Source organism: Phyllobates terribilis, unplaced genomic scaffold (assembly GCF_046119375.1).
Source record: "Phyllobates terribilis strain yellow unplaced genomic scaffold, ASM4611937v1 Scaffold_564__1_contigs__length_1074168, whole genome shotgun sequence".
NCBI classification, from domain to species: domain Eukaryota; kingdom Metazoa; phylum Chordata; class Amphibia; order Anura; family Dendrobatidae; genus Phyllobates; species Phyllobates terribilis.
The window spans coordinates 520,780-537,227 of record NW_027363324.1 but is presented as its reverse complement, the minus strand read 5'-3'; the positions used below and the strand labels follow the sequence as shown (position 1 = coordinate 537,227).

The 16,448-nt window shown below is 49.8% G+C and overlaps 1 protein-coding gene across 1 annotated transcript in view; it reads left to right on the top strand.

The window, feature by feature from the left end:
* LOC141233116 (Golgi resident protein GCP60-like) overlaps positions 1-16,448 on the top strand; it is a 172,426-nt gene that overhangs the window by 68,232 nt on the left and 87,746 nt on the right. The window contains exons 4-6 of the mRNA XM_073667864.1: positions 12,877-13,003; positions 13,527-13,588; positions 14,358-14,422. Coding sequence (XP_073523965.1) covers positions 12,934-13,003; positions 13,527-13,588; positions 14,358-14,422 — 197 coding nt within the window. The 5' untranslated portion in view covers positions 12,877-12,933. The remainder of the gene's footprint in view (positions 1-12,876; positions 13,004-13,526; positions 13,589-14,357; positions 14,423-16,448) is intronic.

Below are 16,448 nucleotides of genomic sequence, written 5' to 3'. Positions count from 1 at the left end.
GGAAACAGCTGGCGTGCTGGAACCAGGCTGGGCAGGAGGGAGTACCCGTGTCAAAGACACTGCTGGGAAACAGCTGGCGGTGCTGGAACCCAGGATAAATACTAAAAACAGAGAGGAGCCAGAGGCCTAATTGGAGCAAGTTTAAAATCAGTAGTAGTGTGAATGTGGACAGAGCAGGAGAAATTGCCGGACACACAGCAGGGGGATCAGCTGACGTTACTGAACCCCAATAACACTGGAGCAAGTGTTGACTGTGCAGATGGCACTTCTGAGCAGCAACTGGCAGTGTTGGAGCCCAGGGTAAATACTGAAAACAGAGGAGCCAGAGGCCTAATTGGAGCAAGTTTAAAATCAGTAGTAGTGTGAATTTGGACAGAGCAGGAGAAATTGCAGCAACTAGCGGTGTTGGAGCCCAGGGATTACATTTCAGGTGGTAGAAACATGAACACAACAGGAGACCTGGATACTGTTGACAACCAATTATTTAATCTGGAAGAGGACTGGCAAAGTCATGCGAGATCCAGGCCTTGTTCATTTTCAGAAAAGTAAGCCGGTCAACGTTATCGGAGGATAGTCGCATGCGACGGTCTGTTAGTACACCACCTGCGGCACTAAAGACTCCTTCCGATAATACACTAGCAGCAGGGCAAGCCAGCACCTCCAATGCATACTGGCTAAGCTCTGGCCATGTATCCAGCTTAAAGACCCAAAACTTGAAGGGGGAAGAGCCGTCTGGGAGTACACTGAGAGGGCAAGACATGTAGTTGTGGCACCCCAGGGGTCTGGTTTCCCACAGTAATGTAATGTTATGTCTGAGAGCAGGTGGGAGGTCCTTTGGTCAGGGATCCTGTGCATGCCACACCTCCTGCCCAGTCTTGGGAGGGGAAGACCTTCCCCTATATAAACCCGGGGCTGAAGCAGGGTTAGTCAGTCAAGGAGAGTAGAGACAAGAAACAGTCACAGGAAGAAACAGCAGAAGCTCAGTGGGAGCAATACTACTACAAGTCAGGGGCTGGCAGCTGCAGAGCTCGCCCTGACTGAGAAGCTTTCTTACCGGACCCGGCGTCCGAGGCTGTGGGGACTAACTCTTACCCAGCAGCAGAAGCCGACCGGCAGGGGATTTCAGGTCCTCAGGCCCAGAAACCCGAAGGCACGGTCACACGCGTGGGACCAGCGCCGCCATCGTGGAACGGAAGCCATTAGAAGGCCCCGAGTCACCGGCCATATGGGTGAGCACCACACGGTACACTCAGGGACGTGGGCTACTTATATCCGCTTCTAGCAAGGTAGCCAGAAGAGTACAGTCAGTTTGGGAGGCCTACAACTCCGCCTGGCCAGGGGAGATCCCATCTGCTCAAGGACTGACCAGGCCCTGTTCGCTAGCAAGTACTCCGGGAGGGTCTATCGTTGTTACCAGTAAAGACCCTGAATTACACCGCACCGTCTCTGAGTGGTTCCTGCTACCCTCATCTTCCACGTCGGCTGCCCTGAGGCCATACCCCTCCCGTTGGGGGTTATACTATCACGCTGCACAATTCTACACCGGCCTCAGCGGTCTGCCCTGCAGCGGCAGCTCCATAGCTGCAAATCAACGGGTGGCGTAGTCGACACTCAAATAACATCTATCAAGACTGCCACACACTGAGTTGACTCCCTGGGCACGGACCGGGTCCCCGCCACTCGGAGACTACAACCCTCATCTGATCCGGTTCCGGGTAAGCCCCCGTGCGCGAGACGCTGCGCGACACAGCAGGCCCAGGGGCGCGTCAACTTTGGCGTAGTCGGCAGGATTTCGTGCCCGCAACCACCGGGTACTGCGTGCCTGAAAAAGAGACTTTTAAAACTTACCATCCGTGAAGTTTTCCCGCCATCGGTGAAGATTCCCGCCATCCGGCGCCATCTTCAGCCTTCTTCCCGCCATCCGTGGAGTTTTCCCGCCGTTGGACGCCATCTTGAGGACGCCGCGCGGGAAGAAGAGAGGCGTGGACTCCGAAAGCGCGCGAGAACTGAAGCCCCGCCTCACGTCCGGACGTTGCGTAAGGTCCTGGAAGGAGCCCAGCAGACGCCGACGTCACCGGAGCGCGACGGAAGGTCCTCAACCCTGACGATCTACTGCGGAGCCGCGGCCTACGGAACAGGATCATCGCAAGGTAGGCCACGGTCCACTAGGGGGGAGGAAGATGTCGGATGCGGAGGAGAGCTTCATTGCCTCAACCCCCGCCAACGCCACCGCTGCTGCAGTTATGCCCTTCACCATGCCCTATATCCCGGGAGCAGCTTGGCTACCCCAGTACTCAGGGGAGTCACATACCCTGCATGACTTTAGAGAAAAGCTGGATAGCCTCTTCCAGGTGTACCCCCTCACAGAAGAGCAAAAAGTGAGCATCCTGGTGGCCCAACTAACCGGGGCAGCCAAAAGGGAAGTAAAATCCTGGCCACCTGGGAGGAAGACTGTCGCAGGGATACTAACCCGGCTGAAGGATACCTTTGATACCCGCACCTCAGCCGAGATTAAGCTTAGATTCTACGGGTGCAAGCAGCGAGCGCATGAGAGTATAAGGGACTATGCACTAAACCTACAAGAGGCCCTGAGGGCTATTAAGCAGACCGACCCTGATGGAGTGGGAAACGAGGACAGGCTGTTGACCGAACAATTTATAGAGGGACTATATTGTAATGCCCACCGAACCCAGTTGCGGGCGATGGCCTTACAGGATCCCCATCTGGGCTTTGCACAGTTCAAGGACAGAGCCATCCGGGTGCTCCGAGAACCGGCACCGGGTGGCGTTGTGACCCACAGGCGCCCAGCTAGCACTTACCACCAGGAGGCGGCGCCCTTGTCGGCAGGGCCTGTGGGAGCTGATGCGCAGGCTTTGGACAATGACCCGGCTCCAGACCTACACCATCAGGTCCAAGAGCTAGCTAAGAGCGTTGCTGCGCTAACCCGAACTGTGCCGTCTTTACAGGTTTCCACCCCAGGGAAGATCCAGCTGGCATCCGGACCGGAGGACATCCCGTGGCGTCGACCAAGGAGGACCCCACCGGCCAGAGGAAGACCCAGTGACCGATACAGCGAAGACGGACGACCCATCTGCCGCCGCTGCAATCAACCCGGACATATGGCAAGGTACTGTTCTTTAAACGGGCACACCCTGGGGTAGAGGGCCAACCCCCAGGAAAAAGATCACCAGGCCCATCGAACTGGCGCGACAGATATGTGGGAGGACGTCCAGTCTTGCCTGTGGTACTGGATGGCATTCCCATGAGTGCCCTACTGGACACCGGGTCACAGGTCACCACCATCCCGTACGTGCTCTTTAAGCAGTACTGGAATGACTCAGATATTACCCGCTACCCTGACAACGACTTGAGTATCATCGCCAGCAATGGCCAGCCCGTGCCACAGATCGGATTTAAAGAGGTGACCATCAAAATCGGTAGAGTCGAACTGGCAGCACAGGGACTGATCATTGTAGATATTGACAAACATGAGAGTCACCCAAAAATAACTCTAGGAACTAATGTAATTGAAAATTGTCTTGCAGAGGTGATTTTCCTTTTACAGCAGGTTGCCAAGAACGCCAGCTCCGGCGAGCAGCGGGTGCTCCAGAAAGAGATCCGGGCACTGATGCGACGGCAACAGGTGGAACTCTCCGGCGGTGAGATTGGTAGCGTAAGAATGTGTGACCCTTTTCCTATTGCCATGCCCCCAAAAAGTGAAATGATGATTTGGTGCCGGGCAGCTATTGGTCTGAGAGGTAGAGATTACCAGGCAATGGTAGAACCAGTTTACTCAGACAGTAGGCCCACCATCTTGACAGCACGGGGGGTGGTTAATGTACGCCATGGGAGGGTGCCCGTTCGCATAATCAATATCGGGAAGAGGGAAGTGTACCTGCCCCGGTATGCCACGCTAGCCAAATTATATACCATTAACCAAAATGCTATACAATCTGTGGAACCCTTGCCTCCATCTCACCCGGAGGAAGGTAACGGCTCTAAGAAAACAAAGGAGGACTGGTGTCAGCAACTACATTTGGGTACTGACTCCACTCCCTCACATCAGAAACAGGGAGTCTATCGGGTGGTTCAAGAGTACGAGAGAGTGTTTAGTAAACACCCGTTAGACTTCGGGCGAGTCAAGGGGGTAGAACACCACATCCCCACGGGAGACCATCCTCCCATAAAAGAGAGGTATCGACCCGTACCCCCTGCACACTACCAACACGCCAAGGGGATGCTTAGAGACATGAAGGAGGCTGGGGTGATCAGGGATAGCTGTAGCCCCTGGGCAGCTCCACTAGTCTTAGTCAGAAAAAAAGACAACACCATGAGGATGTGTGTAGATTACCGGAAAATCAACCGTATCACACACAAGGATGCGTACCCCTTACCAAGGATAGAGGAGTCATTGGCTGCTTTAAGATCTGCTAACTTCTTCTCTACCTTGGATCTCACTAGCGGGTACTGGCAGGTTCCTGTAGCAGAGGCGGACCGGGAGAAGACCGCATTCACCACCCCGATGGGACTTAGCGAGTTCACCTGCATGCCGTTCGGACTCTGCAACGCACCAGGAACCTTCCAACGACTAATGGAGTGTTGTCTGGGCCACAGAAACTTCGAGACGGTCCTGTTGTACCTGGACGATGTCATCGTATATTCCAAGACGTATGAGGACCACCTGAAACACCTGGCGGAAGTGTTCGAAGCTCTGGCGAGTTAAGGCCTAAAGGTGAAACCCTCCAAGTGTCACCTCCTGAAACCAAAGGTGCAGTACCTGGGACACGTGGTGAGCGCTGACGGAGTGGCTCCCGACCCTGATAAGATCACCGCAATTAAGGAATGGCCAAGCCCCTCCAGCGTAAAAGAAGTGCGGCAGTTCCTCGGGTTGGTAGGCTACTACCGAAGGTTTATTCCCGGTTTCACCAAAAAGGCAGCACCTATGCAGGCCCTCCTGATAGGCCAGTCCCGGAAGGCCAAGAACCAGAAGCCGCCCTTCAAATGGGAGGAGCTGGAAGAAGAGTCCTTCCGCCAGCTGAAGATGGCCCTCACGGGGGACGAAATCCTGGCGTACCCGGATTATAGCCAGCCCTTTATCCTCTACACCGACGCCAGTAACATCGGGCTAGGAGCCGTACTGTCCCAGATCCAGCAGGGGAAGGAACGAGTAATCGCCTACGCCAGCCGAAAGCTGCGACCCACCGAAAGGAATCCCGAGAATTACAGCTCATTTAAGCTAGAGTTCCTGGCCGTAGTATGGGCAGTCACCGAGCGCTTTAAGCATTACCTCGCTTCTTCCCGGTTCACCGTGTACACGGATAACAACCCGTTGACACACCTGGACACGGCAAGACTCGGTGCCCTGGAGCAGAGGTGGATGGCCCGTCTGTCCAACTACGAGTTCACAATCAAATACCGGGCCGGACGCTCCAATACCAACGCGGACGCCCTGTCCAGGATGCCCAACCTGCCGGACGAAGGAGAAGATCCGGAGGGACTGGAAGAAGTTGAACTCCCTGCGTTCCACCGTCATGGGACTATCCAGTACTCCCACCGGGTAAGGAGTAAGCAGGCTGCTACGTTGAACCCCTTACCTCACTACAACTGGGCGGAAATGCAAGACAGCGACCCTGCCGTCCGACTGGTGAAGGAGATGCTGACTCGCCCGGAGGCTTGCCTTGAACCAGACGCTCCGGAGGAAGCCAAACAACTATGGGCAGAGAGGAGTCGACTGTTCCTTTACAAGGGGAAGTTGTGCCGCAGAATGGTTAACTCCCGGACGCATGAACTACTCTGGCAAGTAGTGGTGCCACGAAGAGACGCAGCCATGGTGATGGAGGCATACCACGACGGAGCTGGACACTTCGGGTGGAAGAAGCTGGAGTTCCTGCTGCGCGAGCGATTCCACTGGGTAGGCATGAGGGGAACCATTGAGAAGTGGTGCAGAGACTGTGGCCTGTGCAACCTAAGAAGGAAGGATCGTGCCAGCCAGAAGACTCCCCTGCAGTCCATCGTCACCCGGCAGCCGTTGGAACTGGTAGCCTTGGATCATGTAAAACTGACCCCAAGCAGAAGTGGCTACGTCTACACACTAACCATCGTGGATCACTACTCCCGGTTCTTGGTTGTCGTCCCCGTCAAGGACTTAACAGCTCGAACAGCAGCGAGAGCCTTCCAGCAGCATTTCTGCCGTCCACACGGGTACCCGGACCAAGTGTTGACAGACCAGGGACCTGCCTTTGAAGCGGAGGTCTTCCAAGAATTCTGCACTCTGTATGGCTGCCGGAAGATAAGGACGACACCCTATCATCCGCAAACTAATGCACTTTGTGAGAAAATGAACCAGGTGGTAATGGATCTTCTGAAAACGTTGCCCCTGGAAGAACGCAGTCTGTGGCCTGAGAAGCTGCCCGATCTGGTGGACCTATACAACCACATCCCGGTAGGTTCCACCAACTGTACCCCGGCTTACCTAATGAGGGCAAGACCTGGTAAGTTACCTGTTGACCTGGAAATGGGAGTCCTGACACCCGAGGACACTTCACCAGAAGCAGACTGGGACACAGAGAGGCAGCAGCAGTACCGGAGAGTACAGGAGAGCGTGGAGCGAAGTCTCTGTCAGGCTAGGGAAAGACAAGAGAAAACTTACAACCAGTATGCTCCCGCTGTTCCCCTGGTACCCGGAGAGCAGGTCTTGAAGAGGAAGAGACGGCTCCACAAGTTGGACGACCAGTGGGAGAAGGACCCGTACACCGTACTGCCCTCAAGCCACGAGAACCCGAAGGTTTGTACCATCAGTAAAGACGGAGGGGAAACTACAGCCATTGTATCCCGGGACCACCTGAAGAAGTGTCCCGAACAACTGAGGAACCCTGAAGAGGAACAAGAAGACCATCGACCCGTAGAGGAAAGGGAAGATATGGTTAGTACTGTGCTCGGGGACTTCCCTCGGTCTTGGACTCAAGTCAATGGTGCAGTTGTGGTACCCGTACTCACCTTTCTCCAACCAGCATCCCAAGCACCTACGGAGCAACAGGTAGAGCTGGAAGAACAGCCGGTCCAGGAGGCAGAAGACCCCACACCCGCAGACCAGGAGGATCAACCCTCTGCTTGCAGTGAGCCTGCCATATCCCTAGTGAGCCAAAGAGCCGGTAGACAGCTGCCCAGTTTACCCTTGACAGCTCCTACACCCTGTAGTTCAGGGCTAGACAGTCAGCTCCGTAGGTCCACTAGGGCCACTAGAGGCCAGTTACCTGCACGTTGGAGGATTTGAAGTGTATAAATTGTTTTATTTATGTTTACCTGTGTATTGTTGCTTGTGTATAATTTTGTGTTTCTAGTTATTTGTAGGAGTCCTTGGTGGATTTACCGGGAATCCTTTGTACATAGTTGGAGCGTAACCCAGGACGGACTAAAGACTGTTAAGGACTCGGGGCAGGACAAACCCCTACCTGGTTACGTCTCCCTGTTTTGGTGAAATGGACACCTTGCTTTTCTTCAAAGACTACACCCGGTTACGGACATGCCGTGACCACCTTTATGTGTTTCTTCTTATTGTACTATTATTGTTGTTATATCTTGTTATGTTTTTCTAAAATATGTTTAGTCCCGGAGTACTAAATTTCACTAGGGGGGAATGTGGCACCCCAGGGGTCTGGTTTCCCACAGTAATGTAATGTTATGTCTGAGAGCAGGTGGGAGGTCCTTTGGTCAGGGATCCTGTGCATGCCACACCTCCTGCCCAGTCTTGGGAGGGGAAGACCTTCCCCTATATAAACCCGGGGCTGAAGCAGGGTTAGTCAGTCAAGGAGAGTAGAGACAAGAAACAGTCACAGGAAGAAACAGCAGAAGCTAAGTGGGAGCAATACTACTACAAGTCAGGGGCTGGCAGCTGCAGAGCTCGCCCTGACTGAGAAGCTTTCTTACCGGACCCGGCGTCCGAGGCTGTGGGGACTAACTCTTACCCAGCAGCAGAAGCCGACCGGCAGGGGATTTCAGGTCCTCAGGCCCAGAAACCCGAAGGCACGGTCACACGCGTGGGACCAGCGCCGCCATCGTGGAGCGGAAGCCATTAGAAGGCCCCGAGTCACCGGCCATACGGGTGAGCACCACACGGTACACTCAGGGACGTGGGCTACTTATATCCGCTTCTAGCAAGGTAGCCAGAAGAGTACAGTAAGTTTGGGAGGCCTACAACTCCGCCTGGCCAGGGGAGATCCCATCTGCTCAAGGACTGACCAGGCCCCGTTCGCTAGCAAGTACTCCGGGAGGGTCTATCGTTGTTACCAGTAAAGACCCTGAATTACACCGCACCGTCTCTGAGTGGTTCCTGCTACCCTCATCTTCCACGTCGGCTGCCCTGAGGCCATACCCCTCCCGTTGGGGGTTATACTATCACGCTGCACAATTCTACACCGGCCTCAGCGGTCTGCCCTGCAGCGGCAGCTCCATAGCTGCAAATCAACGGGTGGCGTAGTCGACACTCAAATAACATCTATCAAGACTGCCACACACTGAGTTGACTCCCTGGGCACGGACCGGGTCCCCGCCACTCGGAGACTACAACCCTCATCTGATCCGGTTCCGGGTAAGCCCCCGTGCGCGAGACGCTGCGCGACACAGCAGGCCCAGGGGCGCGTCATAGTCTGTCACCATCTGACAGAAACGTAGCCTCCTGCTGACTGGAGCCATCTGTGATGGTGTAGACATTTGTGGCAGGGACACAAAACTTTGCCACATTTCGGCCATACTGGTCTTGCCTTGTGCTGAGGCGCTGCTTCTGCTCCCTCTTTGTGCAGAGCTTCCTCCACTGCCTCGACGCACTGACCTGCTTTGTAAAGCACTAGCAGCCCTGCTCTCGGGTGGAATGGAGAACATGATGGAATGCACCAGTGTGTCTTGGTACTCCCGCATTTTACGCTCCCGGTTCAACGGTGTTATGAGGCTTTGTAAGTTGTCCCGGTAGCGAGGATCTAGGAGGGTGGACACCCAATAATCAGCTGTGTTGAGAATGTGGGCGATGCAGCGGTCGTTTCTCAGGCACTGCAGCATGAAATCAACCATGTGCTGCAGACTGCCAACTGGCCAAGAAACGCTGTCCCCTCCTTGAGGCGTGATCTGTCTGCTCTGCATCACCCCACCCTCGCTCTAGATACTGACTACTAGAGCATTGTGTACCTCCCTCCTCTGGACAGATGTCTTCCTCCTCCATTGACTCCTCCTCACAAAGTGTCCCCTGCCTAGGCCTTTGTGAGGAACCACATTGCGCAGACTGTACAGAAGCAGATGGCATTTGTGACTCCTCATCCTCCACCTCTTCCAAAACCTCCTCCCTTAGTGCTTGCAGTGTTTTTTCAAGCAGGCAGATAAGGGGGATAGTCATGCTAACTAGTGCATCATCTGCACTCGCCATCCGCATGGAATAATCAAAGACACGCAAAACGAGACAGATGTCCTTCATAGAGGCCCACTCAGTGGTGGTGAAGTGTGAACGGCGCGCAGTGCGACTTGTTTGCGCCTGCTGCAGCTGGTACTCCATTACTGCTGCCTGCTGCTCACACAACCTCTCCGACATATGTAACGTTGAATTCCACCTGGTGGGTAGGTCACATATGATGCGATGTTCCGGAAGGCTTAATCGGCGCTGCAGAGCTGCAATGCGCGATCTTGCGATGCTGGAACGCCGCAAGTGAGCGCACTCTATGCGGACCTTGTGCAGCAGTGCATCAAGATCCAGATATTCCCTCAAAAAACTCTGCACGACCAAGTTGAACACATGTGCCAGACATGGGATGTGAGTGAGGTTGCCTAGGCCCAGAGCTGCCACCAGATTTCGGCCATTGTCACACACTACCATGCCTGGCTGGAGATTCGCTGGCACAAACCACACGTCGCTCTGCTGCTTGATGGCATTCCAGAGCTCCTGTGCTGTGTGGCTTCGATTCCCCAAAGAAATTAATTTCAATACGGCCTGTTGACGTTTGGCCACGGCTGTGCTCATATCGGTCGTAACAGGTAACCGTTTACGGGTCGATGTGGAGGTAGACCTTGACGGCTCCTGCAGCGCTGATTCAGAGGAACTGGAGTATGAGGAGGAGTCAATGTGTACAGACTGGATTCCTGCAATCCTTGGAGTTGGCAGAACACGTACAGCGCCACTCTCAAGATCTGTACCCGGCTCCACAACATTTACCCAATGGGCAGTGAGGGAAAGGTATCGTCCCTGTCCATGCATCGGTGGTCAGGTGGACCTTGCTACTGACGACATTTTGTAGCGCATGTTTAATTTTTCCCTCCACATGCTGTTGCAGGGCAGGGACGGCTTGCCTGCTGAAATAAAAGCGGCTGGGCACGTTGTATTGTGGGACTGCCAATGCCATCAAGTTATGGAAGGTGTCAGTCTCCACCAGCCTGAATGATAGCATTTCAAGGGCAAGTAGTTTTGCAATGCCAGCATTCAGAGCCTGTGCTCGGGGGTGGATTGCAGAGTATGGGTGCCTTTTCTCCCATGCCTGTGCTAACGATGGCTGTAGACTGGCCTGGGAGTGTGCGGATGACAGGGAATGTGGTGCTGTGGGTGGAATGACACTGTCTCTGTACAACAGTGCCAGAGGTTCTTCCATGGCGATCCTGTGAGGAAGCCGAACCAGCTGTGTGTGAGCTGGAGGAAGAGGCTACAACACGAGCTGAAGAGATGGTAGGTGGCGCTGTAGGTTGGCCTAGGTCTTCAGTGTGTCTTTGTAACTCCACCACGTGCTTGGTCCGCACATGATTCCACATATTTGTGGTATTGAGGTTGCTGACACTTTTCCCTCTTTTCACTTTCTGATTACACAGCTTGCATTTGACAAAGCAAATGTCATCTGCAACTGTGTCAAAAAAGGACCAGGTACTGCAAGTCTTGGGAGCGCCCGTTTTGGGTTTTGGAAGATGCATGCTCCTAATGGGTGCCGAAGTGAAGGCTACAGGCAACCAAGTCTGCCTCTCCCCCCCCCTCTCGCTCCTTTTTGGACTGTTCGGGGAATCTCTTCCTCAGAGCTGCTCCCACCACCTTCCTGTACCTCACGCCATGATGGGTCAAGGACCTCATCATTTACACTACCCTCTTCAAACAACTGCTTCTCCTGAGTAGTCTCGAGAGCACAGTATGCACCAGAAAGTAGCACCTGAGTCTCATCATCAGATGCGTACTGAGGTGTGCTGCTGACCATAGGCACTGGCCCACCCGCCTCTTCAGATTCAGAGAGACAAAACGGTTGCGCATCACTGCATACTACCTCTTCTTCTAATTCTAGAATTCTGCTTGGCTGGCCCCCTCTTTCCAAGCCAAGAGATTCAGAGAACAGAAGTAGAGATGGCTCCTGTCCAGGGCTCTCTGACTGCCTGGGCAATTTGGCAGGTGGTGAAGAGACAGGTGGGTGCTCTTCAGTGCTCAGGACCTGAGAGGATCTGGAACTAATTGAAGTCGATGCGTTAGCTGCCATCCATCCGACAACGGCTTCAATTTGGTCCTCCCGCAACAGTGGGGTACGGCTAGCTCCTACAAAGCTGAGCATAAAGGACTGTTCCCTGGTAAAACAGGGGGATGCTGAGTCACTGGTGCCCGCAGCAGGCACAGAATCCTCACGTCCTCTCCCTGCAGGCACAGAATCCTCACGTCCTCTCCCTGCAGGCACAGAATCCTCACGTCCTCTCCCTGCAGAAACTCCACGCCCACGCCCACATGCCTTACTCCCTGCCTTCTTCATCTTGGTAGACTGATAAAGATAGGCAGAAAAGTAGTAAGGGCTTAGTGTGCTTATTCCTGAACAGCTGCTAACAGGTATAAGAAACACTAATTTTATAAAGTGTGGACTAGACTTTAATATGAGCTAATGTGGCCTACACAACTGTAAAGTGGAGTGTTTGGTGAACTTTACATTTTTTTCTTCACAAAAAGACACTGGATGTGCCCAAAGATGTAAAACCGATAGTATCACAAACTTTTTGTAGCTATTACAATGCAGGAAGTTAACCTACAATGCAATAGATGAGGCTGCAAAAAATAGGCTAATACTAATCTGGCTGGGGCTGCAGAAAGGCTCCTCTATCTACTCCTATATAGTGTGTTTGGAAGCCATCTAGCTGGATACGGATGGAACCACACTAACAGGAGAAATCAGGAAAAATGAGCAGCACTAATAAAAGCACAATGTATGAGGCAGTGACGCACGCTGAGCGGACTACAACCAGACGTGGCTGCAGAACACACTACAGCGCGAGCTGCACTCACACACAGACCTCGCAGACAGCTGTGAACAGTGCAGAGCACTGTGCACTAGCGCTGCAAGGCAAAGCTTTATAAAGTAGCCTGGGTAAAGCACAATAAAGCAAATCGGTAGCTAAAACTGTCCCTCAGAACAGCAGCGTCCTATCCCTAACTGCATTCACAGCCATGCCATTAGTTAACATGCCTAACAGGATGTGCCCACACTTCTTAGGTTCCTCATTGGCTGAATACAATCAAAGTGGCTCATTGCATTATGGGAACTTCCGATTCCGGTATTCGATATTCTAAAAGTATCGGAACTCAGTATCGGAACTCCGATACCGCGAATATCAGTCGATACCCGATATGTCAGTATCGGAATGCTCAACACTACTCAGGGGGCTTCAGACTGAGAGGAGAGGGGGATTTGTTAATCTCAGAATTATGGTAAAATAGCCAAAATTCGGGATGTGATTCTTGTGACTATGACATGGATGTTTGGCCGCCATGTAAACGCTGTGGCAGACATCTGGCAATAACTGTCACATGACTGGTTGGAAGTCACTGTAGCCATTCGGGAGACTTAGTAGCCGTGGTCAGAATTTTCTGACTTATTTTCCCAATTGCAGGAAAGAATAGCAAAGAGTCACGGCTCACAGTGTGGGCTCTGCACGCCCGGGATTGTCATGTCTCTGTACGCCTTACTGCGCAGCACACCGCAGCCCAGCATGGAGGAGATAGAAGACGCCTTCCAAGGTGACATGATGACCGATATTGTGAGACTTGCAATAGCAGCACAGAGTATTTCAGGAGATAAATGTGCTGATCGGTAGGGGGACAGTCCCCTGTACATTTATATGATGTTAATGAGGACGGGGCAGTCTCATGATGTAGCAGAGATCTTGAAACGGTGAGGAATCGAAGCACAAACTCTATGAAATAGCCTCATGCCTTATACAATAAGTCAGCTTTATGTGCATAAGATTAGATAACTTCTTAAAGGGGGTTTCTAGGATTACAAAATCAGGACAGCTTTCTTACAAAGCAAACAGCGCCACTCATGTCCACAGGCTATGGGAGGTATTGCAGCTCAGCTTAGTTTACTTCACTGGAACCAGCTACAGTATCAGTCTGCAATCTGTGGACAGGTGTGACACTGTTTCTGGAAGGCAGCAAATGTGATTTATTTTTTAACCCTTTAACATGCGACTGGATACAAACTCATTCACATTAGTCATAAACCAGAACAGGATCTAATGTCTGACCGTCCCCACAACAGGGAATCTGTGCCGCTGTACGGGATATCGACCTATTCTGCAGGGATTCAGGACATTTGCAAAAGTGAGTACCCCGGTCATTGTCTGCAGGAAATATTTGGTCATGTACTTCAGACTACTCTCATCATCCTCGATGCTACTCTGATAAAAATGGCAATAAAACAATCCCTAAAGGATTCTACATTTTCCCAGAGGCTTTAATTTTATCATCTCTCCTTTGAGGCTACCGTCTTGATCAATAGATTTGGGAAAGGGGGCAAAGTTTAGTATGTTTGTCATTCACTGGGAGTTAGCAGAAAACTCCCTCCCTTCCTGGCTCCAAAACTGAGCCTCTTCCCTTTAGTTAAAACATATAGATGACACCTGGCAATTTTTGTTTATATTTTTACTTTAATGTTTGTATTTTGGGCTAAAAAACATGTTTGCAATTGGTCTTTATTAAAAATGTTGTACACTTTGGCTTTTACAGGCTCTTTGCTGGTTGCAGAATGAGTTTACTGAGAATGCATAAGTGAGCCCATTCTGCCCAGGGAATTTGCAACTTTTTTTTTTATATCAAAGTTTAGCTCAACTTTCAAAAGAACTGAGGAGTTCCGAAAAAGACGGAAAAAAAGAGTTATTAAATCCCTCTCACAATAAGCTCACTGAAGGACTCCCAGCTAACTGATTCTGCCGCCAGCAATAGACAGTGCGGCACAAAGGCTAAAGAAGGCAAACAAGGCAAGAATTTTAATGAAACATTATTGCAAAAAAAGATTTTTAGCCCAAAATACATGCACTGAAGTTTAAAATAGGTCTGTCCAGAGTTTTATAACAGAGTTTTATATTCTCAGGATGGGTGTTGTGGCAGAAAGACAGAAAATGACTGTTGTGTGGATAAAAAAAAGGAGAAAACGAGGTAAGAATGTGGTATTACCTATTGATATGAGAAACAAATAAAAGAGCCATGAGGCATCCAAATAACAGTGCCACAAGGTATCCAAATACTGTAACAGTGTCATAAACTACCCATATAACAATATCATGCAATGGCCAGGTAGTAGTGCCATATAGTGCCCACATATCAATGCCATAAGGTGTCCTATATCAGTGCTGAAATAACAGTACAATGCAGTGCCCAAAAACAGGGTCATAAAATAGTGCCATACAGTGCTCAAATACCAGTGCCACACCATTATATTCTCAGGATGGATGTTGTAGCAGAAAAACGGAGAATGGCTGCTGTATGGATGGAAAACAGAAAAACAAGGTAAGACATAGTCAATGTGTTACATTGTGTTATAGGAAACAAATAACAGTGCCATAAACTGCCCATATACCTGGCAAGCAATGCCCAAATAATAGTGCTACATAATGCCCAATATCAATGCTATGCACTCTCCAAATATCAGTGCCAAAATAATAGATCAATACAGTGCTCATAATAACAGTAGCACATACACTACATAAATAATAGTGCTATACAGTCCCCAAAAACAATAGCACATATACTACATAAATAATAGTTCTATACAGTGCCCAAAAAACAATAGCACATACACTACATAAATAATAGTGCTATACAGTGCTCAAAAACATAGCACATATACTACATAAATAATAGTGCTATACTGTGCTCATAAAACAATAGCACATCCACTACATAAATAATAGTGCTATACTGTGCTCAAAAAACAATAGCACATTTGCTGCATAGATAATAGTGCTATACAGTGCCCAAAAAAAACAATAGCACATATACTACATGAATAGTGCTATACAGTGCCCAAAAAAACAATAGCACATACACTACATAAATAATAGTGCTATACAGTGCTGAAAAGCAATAGTACATACACTACCTAAATAATACTGCTATACAGTGCTCCAAAAACAATAGCACATATACTGGATAAATAATAGTGCTATAAAGTGCCCAAAAACAATAGCACATCTGCTGCATAAATAATAGTGCTATACAGTGCTCAAAAAACAATAGCACATTTTCTGCATAAGTAATAGTGCTGTACAGTACCCCAAAACAATAGCACATTTGCTGCATAAATAATAGTGTTATGCGGTGCCCAAAAAACAATAGCACATTTGCTGCATAAATAATAGTGTTATGCAGTGCCCAAAAGACAATAGCACATACACTACATAAATAATAGAGCTATACAGTAACCAAAAAACAATAGCACATACACTTCATAAATAATAGTGCTGTACAGTGCCCAAAAACAATAACACATACATTTCATAAATAATAGTGCTATACAGTGCTCCAAAAACAATAGCACATACACTACATAAATAATAGTGCTGTACAGTGCCCAAAAAACAATAGCACATTTGCTGCATAAATAATAGTACTGTACAGTGCCCAAAAAACAATAGCACATTTGCTGCATAAATAATAGTGATATGCAGTGCCCAAAAAACAATAGCACATACACTACATAAATAATAGTGCTATACAGTGCAAAAAACAATAGCACATACACTACATAAATAATAGTGCTATACAGTGCCCAAAAAGAGAATAGCACATTTGCTGCATAAGTAACAGTGCTATGCAGTGCCCAAAAAAACAATAGCACATACACTACATAAATAATAGTGCTATACAGTGTCCAAAAAACAATAGCACATACAATACATAAGTAATAGTGCTATACAGTGCCCAAAAAACAATAGCACATAAACTGCATAAATAATAGTACTATACAGTGCCCAAAAAACAATAGCACATACACTACATAAATAATAGTGCTATAGAGTGCTCAAAAACCAATACACATATATTGCATAAATAATAGTGCTATACAATTCCCAAAAAACAATAGTACATACACTACAGAAACAATAGTGCTATACAGTGCCCAAAAAACAATAGCACATATACTGCATAAATAATAGTGCTATACAGTGCTCAAAAAGCAATA